General features: G+C 50.1%; 1 protein-coding gene across 3 annotated transcripts; it reads right to left on the reverse strand.

Annotated features, from left to right (window-relative positions):
• Window positions 1-2,509: 2,509 nt before the first annotated feature.
• ZGPAT (zinc finger, CCCH-type with G patch domain) lies at window positions 2,510-7,807 on the reverse strand. Of its 3 annotated transcripts, none has more exons than XM_010087068.1 (6): window positions 7,164-7,807; window positions 6,291-6,424; window positions 5,402-5,548; window positions 4,266-4,397; window positions 3,108-3,525; window positions 2,510-2,648 (listed from the first exon to the last, which is right to left on the reverse strand). In XM_010087068.1, exons 1-6 carry the CDS (start codon window positions 7,805-7,807, stop codon window positions 2,510-2,512), a joined length of 1,614 nt encoding a protein of 537 aa, XP_010085370.1. The 3 variants fall into 3 exon arrangements, with proteins under 3 accessions (XP_010085370.1, XP_010085371.1, XP_010085369.1); XM_010087069.1 differs by having other exon boundaries at window positions 4,266-4,382; window positions 5,390-5,548; XM_010087067.1 differs by having other exon boundaries at window positions 5,390-5,548.
• Window positions 7,808-8,042: the final 235 nt, after the last annotated feature.

Consider the following 8,042-nt stretch of genomic DNA (forward strand, 5'->3'; position numbering starts at 1 on the left):
GGAAGAAAACCCCACTTACTTTGCAGAAACTCAAAAGCTGAAGAGTGCGAAGAGCAGGAACCCGACCATCCTCTCTTCCTCGCCAGCCAACCTGGAGAATTTGGTGTCTTTTCTCCCGCAGAGTTATTCCTAATTAGGGGTTCCCGAACATCTCAAACATCTTGACCTGAGCTCTCCCGCTCCTCTTCAGCTCCTTCCAGAGCAGAAAGCTCTAAGCAGACACCATGCAGCACACACCACAGCTCGCTTCCTGGCCCGCAGAGGTGGTTGTTTCACCCGGTTGTAGGCTGGGTTTCTCCCCACCTCGGCTCTGAGCAGCGCTGCATATGGGCTCTGCAGGCACCCGGCACACACAAGCACCCTCTGCCGCGCCCCACTCCCTGCAGAGCGGGTTTCAGTGCCAGCTCTCTCTCCGCAGGTGAACGTAAGGCAAAAATGGGTGGCAACACATCATCATCATTATTACTTTGCAAATGAACACCTTACAAGGACAGAGGGAAAAAATAAAAACCAACTTTATTCACAGGGATGTGAACTCTTGGGTGGGAGGCAGCAGCCATTCGAACACGTCTGACAAGTAAGGCTGTGGAAATCCCAAGGGTCAAAATATGATTTAGCTGAGACACAGTATGAATACACCCAATTCTTAAAGAGACCATGATGGTAAATAGTGTCAGAGCACAAAACCAACCCAAGAAATTTCTCTGCCCAGCTCATCTCCCCAGTCGCAGGCCACTTCAGTGAGCACCCATGGGCACATCAATCCTTGTCACCGCTCAACGCTCGCGTGTGGGAGACAAACAGTCACCTGTGAGGGAAGGGCACCAAGTGGCCACTGTTAAACCCTTGAGTTAAGCCCAGTGTGTGGAGAACACAAACTCAGAACAACGTGGACAGTACGGCCAATTGAGTCAGAAACCGATGGCTGCTGAGCGCCCAAGGCAGCCCACGCCACCCATCACCTCTGCACGGTGCTCGGCACAGCAGGATCCAGGGGCTTCCAGGAGAGAGCCACTCTCACGGGTTTCCTGAAGATGTTCATCTTGTTTACTTGTGTTGTCGCTCTGTGTTTTCTGAGGTGTGTCTGCAGCAACACTAAATCCCACACAACTTGAACAGCTCTGATGGTATCTCCTTCAGCCTCAGATTTTCTGGTTAGTTTGTCAGCCTGAGCTTACAAAGTGGGCGCAGCCCTGCCCAGGCTTTGTAAGCTTCTCAGGAACAGATAAAAAAGGTAGTACTAGAGAAGCAAGACTTTTCATTAGAAAAAATGACTCACAGAATAAAAGGAAATTGATTTCTTAATTAAGACACTGGCATGAATTTTTTTTTTTTAAAAAAGCAATTACAATGTGCAAGCTCCACCAGAAACAGAGTCTGATGAAACCACCACCTCCTCTGGGGCGAGAACCAGCTGCTGCCAATGCAGAACAGAACCTAGGGGAGATGACATCCTTCCTGTCCAGACTCTCTGCGCTGCAGGGAAGGGCACTTCACTTGCTTGACCAGCTCCCAGCACAGCCTGAAGCTCTCCCACAGAGGGCTGCACGCTGGGCACACACAGACCTCCTGCTCTTTGTGCTCACCCAGGGCCCAGTCTGACCTGGATCTGGGTCCTGAGGGGTTTTTATTAAAAGGACCTGTGTTCAGCAAGCCACCTAGGACAGAAAAACTCTAGTAATAATGGCAAAAATCACAAGGTTCCCCGTGGAGTCGTTCCTAGCTAGGAGGTTTGAGAATCTGCTGCTCTGCTGTCTTATTCCCCCAGCCTTGGCACTCCCCCTGCGGAACCACGCAGCTCCCCATACCAAGTCCATGAGTTAGGCTATAGCATGTCCTAGGGATACTCTTACAGTCCAAGTGATGAAATCTGATGCTTGAGGCCACTAGTACCCACCTCCAAGCTGCCACTTTTCTGTCTATTCATTACACTAGGGCTACAAGGAACTGCTCCCCCCCAAAAATGAGTTCTCAGATAAATCCCATAGCAAAGAACCCAGAAGGTAGAGAGCAGATGAAGCAACTTGCCTCTTGTTATTTTCACCCAGTGCAAACTTTCTCTGCTTTGCCGGAATGCGCTCGGGACCCTGCCTCCACTTGTGCTCGTCAGTTGGCTGCGAACACAAGCCACAGCTGATGGCAGGATGTGGGGCTTTCAAAGCCCCCCCTCAGCTGCTGCGCAGCCAGCAACGTTATCACCCCAGCAGCTACAGGCTCGGGATGGAGATGTTACCGCAGCGATAACATAACGGAGGAAAGAGGTGCACAAGAGAGCAGAGAATCGTATTTCTTGGAGCCAGGCCCCACAGAAGGCTCAGGCTTGCTGAATGCTTTCAGGGCTGGACGGATGTGTTCTCCTTCCCCTCCCAGCAGAGCTCAGAAGCATCTAGTTTGGGAAACTTTTCAGCCCCATTTTCAGGCTGGGCAGCCCGAGGCCCAGAGGAGCAGGCTCTGAGCACTGGGGCTGGCTAGAAGGACCATCGCTGCAGTCAAACGCCTTCCTCAGAGACTAGAACTCAGTCATCTTCTTATGCGTGTCTGCTTTCTTCTGCTCCCGCTGCAGACTGGCTTTCTGGGCCTGCAGCTGCCCCAGCTGTTTGTGTGCGTTAGCCAGCTTCTCCTCCAGCTGAGCTGTGGCGATGCTATGCCTGAAAGCAAAAAGCATTACAGCAACGTCATCCTGCATGGTAAGATCAAAGGCCTGTCATTGTCTCAGGAGGGTTTGCCCTTTCCTGCGGGATTAGCACAAGTGACCTGCTGACAGCCAGGAAGAACCCGATGCTCAGCACAACCTGGGCTAGAAAATGCCCTCCTGTGACGCTCAACAGCAAGGCAGCAGAGATGGGCATCAGCATGAAAGGACTCCAGCTCCTTTCCTCAGAGAGCTCCTCTCTTCACCACAGCCTGAATTCCAGCCAAAGGGCTCTAGCCACATCTGCCAGTGTCCAGGCTGGTCTGAAGCACACGCTAAGGTCTCTCTCCTCCACCTCCCCTTAGCTCTCATCCAGATACATTTCACTTGTTCCTCCTATGCTTCATTTCAAGCCCACCCCTTCTCAGAAGCACCAAGAATTCATCCTGCAGTCCCAAAGAGAAGGTTTTCCTACCGTCCAATGTTGCGTGCCAGGGCCTGCTGGATTCCTCTGATATCCCTCTGCGTCTGTTCAATCTTCTCCATTGTCTGGAAGAGGCGGACACTCAGGGCTTTCTTGGTGCTCTTGCTAGCGTGGTAGATCTCTTTGCTGTTCCTCTGCGGCAGCGCCATCCCTCCAGCCTTCTCCCCAGAGCTCTTCCCTCGCAGTTTCTCATTCAAAAAGTCAAACACATTTCGGTGAGGCTTCCGGCTGCCCGCAGGGGATTGTCCAGAGCTATTGCCCTTTGCTCGGCCTTTCTTCGATTTGCCCGGGTCCAGCTTCCCCTGTTTCTTCTTCTGCAGCACCTCAGCACACTGGTCGAGGGACTTCCCTCGAGGAAGTACCACAGCCTGCACCGGCTCCACTCGGCCCTCGCAATTCTTCCCTAACCCTGAGGAGAGACACCAAGCAATTACTGCCAGCAAGGACATCCCCTCTTGAGTCACCTCCCACCACAAGTTCACGGTGACAGTTACAAGCTTAGAACATACAAATACGCTTCTGAGGCACAAGAAGTGACAACTACCATTCAAGTCCAGGGGAGCAGAGGCCACAGCATGGTGGACGCGGATGCTACTACATGAGCCTTCTACAACAGAAAATATGTGATAAAAAGCCCCAGGCCGTCAGGCCGCTTTCTGTGAAACTAGGTTCATCCTCACACTCTCAGCTTCTCAAGCCAGGTTCTTCTTAAACTGGTTTGGTTCCTCTGGGAGGACCAGAGACAGACGCAAGCAGCAGACCAGCCTCCTAAAGCCCCCAGGGCTCAACACCATTTGTGTAGGGAGAAGCTAGTTCAGCAGACTTTGAAGTCTGCGTCTAGAGCCAGGAGATGCTTTAACCCAGACATCAGAAGCCTCACAGATCAGTTCCCTTCTACCTAAAGCCTTTGAACATCTCCTACAACAGTTCTCACGGCTTTAATCACAAACTTGACCATGGTTCCAAATTACTCCAATTTTTGGTATTACCACGCAGGGGCTGGTGCACACATACGCCTGCACTTTGACTAGACCTGCGTGGAAGTGTCAGAAGGGAAGAAGGAATCGCTATTTAATCAAAGTCCATCGCAAGACTGAGGTGACAAGGCAGTCAGGCCCTCAGACCACCAGGACCACCTTCCCCCCTTACCTTTTCCAAACTCATATCCCATCTGAACGAGCAGTTTGGAGCCGATACCACGAGTATGGGCTTCCCAGCCACCGAAAGAGGAACTGCACGCAGGAGTCCATTCCCCGTTCTCTGGAACTCCCGAATCTATCACTGTGGGACAGAAAGCATGAATCAGGGAAACACAGAAACAAAGCTGCTAGACAAAACCTTCACCTGGGGCACCCACACAGCATGAAACCTCCTCACAAGGCAGAAAAATATACATCCCTCACCCTAGAATCATTCAGCAGCTCCTTCAGCCTTACTTGGCTCCTACGGAGCTGTCACCTTTATGAACACAGCAAAGCCGCTTACTTAACTGAAAGCTCTCGCCTGACCTAACGCACATTCTGTCTCACAGTTCCAGGCAGAATCATCCACAAGTTTTTAAGCTTCCTTTCCTTCCTTCTAGGATGGTCACACAGACTGACATATACCATCAGAGTAAAGTTTAGCACTGTGGCACGTCATGTTTATTCTGTGCCTCCAGCTCATGTCTCTGCTACGAGGCTCCTCTCCAGGCCACTGTACTAACTTTGCCTCTATTAGGCTACATGACAGTGCTCTAGGACACAGCTTTGTCCCTGCGATGTAACTATGGCACTAGCACAGGGACACTGCTGTCTGTCACATCTCAGATAAGTCACTTGGGCTCTCTCTGTGTCAGCTTCCAGCAGTAAAATGGGTCATGGCTGTTCTGCAATCTCATTGAGGCGCTGGAAGGACCAAACACAGCTCCTGGGGTCTCGTACTCCTGTGTCATGAAGCTCCAGAGATGAGGCAGTCCCCTGACTCACCCACCCAGACACATCAGAAACAGACTCAGAGCTTAGAAAACTCAGCTCTCAATGATCACACCCTCTACTTTCCCATGGTGGGAGTTCCCATGGAAACCTCCAACCTTCATTAGCCCAGGAATTTGCATAAAACAAAGATCTGAACTTGTACCAGAATAGCTAATTACCGTTCTCTTTCAGCAACATATAAAGAGACAAGCTACTCCTTCATCAGAGGTGAGACACCAGGAAAGCTCCAGGAGGTTCCAGAGAAAGGCAGGCCTAGACCACAGGTCGCTTTTGCTCACACTGGCCCCACTTTCTCACCTTTGGCATAACCAGAATCATCAACGCTGTCTTCATCCGACTCGGCAGATTCGGCACCATCTTCACTTCGCAGCGGGGGAATGACGCTGTCCCCTTCCACAACAGCTTCCTTGAGCAGCAGAGAATCAAACTTCACGGTGTAGTAACCACTGTCGATGTCTACAGAAGGAAAAACAGGGAACAAGAGTTCAAGGCAGTCTCCGATACGCAACTGGCAGAAGGTTTTCTAAACCAGAGTTGGCTGCGGTGGGACATGGGAGAGGAGGAAGGCCCAAGGAATGTGTGTTCTAAAAAATTCTGGTTTTGCTTTGTGCTTTAGAGGGAGAAGCACCCACTGCAATGAGAAACTGTTTCCACAATGCCCGTGTTGATACTTGAAAATTTATTTCTAAAAGTGGAGAAAGATGGGCTGCTGAGAAATGGAATTAAAGAGCAGTTAGACTTGCTCCCCTCTGACCTAACAATAGTAAAGGAGAGACGGAAAGAGAGACTAAACCCTCACCCTTCCCAGGACTCGGGGAAGCCTGGACCAGCAGCTGATGGGCAGGGCACCTGGCTTTTGTCTAAACAAGAGCAGATATTGCTACTCTAACCTCATACGCATGCAAATTCCTGCAATACCTGCCTCCTCCCTCTTTGTGCAGTTTGTGTAGTCACTTCCTTTAAAAAAAATTATCTCTCCTTTTTGTCTAAGGCTCCTGTTTCCCAGCCTATTCCCTCCCCAGTTCTGACAAAATTCAGAACATTTTCTGAGCTACGTCAAGATTTTCAGATCAGGGCTGGAGCTACGTAGTTAACATTTTTCTATCACTAACCAAAACAGTCAAGTTTTATTTTCGCTTAAACATTAACCTTCATCTTCCACACAGAGTGCTGGTGAAGCACCCCAAGCACGACTCACCGGTTATTTTGGCGGTGTACCATATTCCATCGCTGTGTTTCGCCAGGCAGGCCGAGCCCACCTCCAGCGCGCTCAGGTTGGGCTCCTGAAACGGCTGCAGCTCCTCCACAGAGACCACCTGACCGTGCGAAAACCTGCCAGGGACAGCAGAAGAGGAATTATCTCTGCCTCATTTGAGCAGGCTGGAAAGAAAAATTCCTTCCCTCCTTAAAGGAAACGCAAATGAGTTGTCAGCGGTGATGAATCTTCCCCAATAATTACAGAAATTTTATCATGCACTATTTCAATTACACAAGTTATTAATTTTTTATCTTAAACACGTTATTTAGGCCACGGAACAGAGAACACATCCCACCCCAGAGAATTAAGCTTTCCTTGCTACTGACACAACCAGTAAAAAAATTCACAGGTCCTTTGAGATAGACAGGATCACAGAGACAGGCAGGTCTCCTGCTCAAAGCACAACCAACTCCAAAGGCTGCTCAAGGCTTTACCTAGTTAAGCTCTGAAGATCTCCACAGATGGAGACCCTCCAACCTCTCTATGCAACTGGAACGTAAGCATTACTGACAAACAGCCTTGGTGTTTTATTTAAAAATCATTAATCAGTTATTAATTTACATAATCAGTCAAGTGGCTAAAACCTCTGCAACTTTCCCAAATGATTTTCCATTTTCTCTCTGCATTAGCTGAAGAAAAGAGCCAAACCGGTGCCACTGCTTACCACAGCACATTTTAAAAACATAAAGGCAAAACTTCATTGGGTAAAAAAGCCCAACACTGTCCTTTCAGAGGAGGTTCATCCCTTTGAACGACAAAACCATCAGCTACAGGAAGCCCATAAGCACCCTCCCACCCCTTTTTCTTTTTTACCGACAGTTCTCTTTAAATCTGCATTTGTCATCCAAGAAGAACGGGCACGGCTTCAGAGACTTGTGAGTTGGATAGAGGTAGAGTACTCGGACTCCTGCGCTGCCGTCTTCTAACTCCTCCGTCCCCACAATCATGGCATTATGGTACTCCAAGGTCCCCCAAGAACTGTAGTAGGGGGCTTTAACCTTCATCCCACTCAATTCCTCCTCCTCCTCCTCTCTGTCAGACACCTCCTCCTCTTCACTGCCCTTTGATTCATTTTTGTCATCAGTTTCTCCATCTCTCTCGGATGATATCTCCTTGGTATTGGATGAAGGCTCCTCGTCGGTTCCGAGCTCAGCAATGGCTTCCTTGAAAGCCGCGTACTCCTCATCTTGGGCAGAGCTGTCTAGGTTGGTGTCCTGCTCCAGGAGACCTCCTGGGGAGGAGGAGGTGGCATTTGTATCTAAAGTAGCCAGAAGTTTGCTCTTTTTAACAGACACCAGGCTGGACTCAGTCAGTTCTATCAGCTGCTTTAAATCTTCCTGCAACTGAATCAAGTCCGACTGCTGCGAGGGGTCCAGGCCTGCCCCTAATGCCAGCTCCACTTGCTGCAGCTGGGCATTGTAGGTCTGAATGGAAGCTTCCAGGCTCTCTTCATCCATTATCAGAAAAACAAAGGTGTGTTTAATTGTGTCCTTTCTGAGAACTCAGAACATACTCAAAGAGTTTACTTAAGATGAGCAACTGTTTGGACAACAAGCCCTTGTCCGCAGAACCATCTACCCCGTCGTGCCGCTCCGTCCCTCGGCAGTAACCAGCCGATGTTCCTGCAGCAGAGAGACTCTGAGGAGAGGCCGGGCCCAGCCCTCCCCCGCCAGGCGCCCACCGGGCCCGCCC

The sequence above is a fragment of the Pterocles gutturalis genome, unplaced genomic scaffold (assembly GCF_000699245.1).
Source record: "Pterocles gutturalis isolate BGI_N339 unplaced genomic scaffold, ASM69924v1 scaffold42136, whole genome shotgun sequence".
Lineage (NCBI taxonomy): Eukaryota > Metazoa > Chordata > Aves > Pterocliformes > Pteroclidae > Pterocles > Pterocles gutturalis.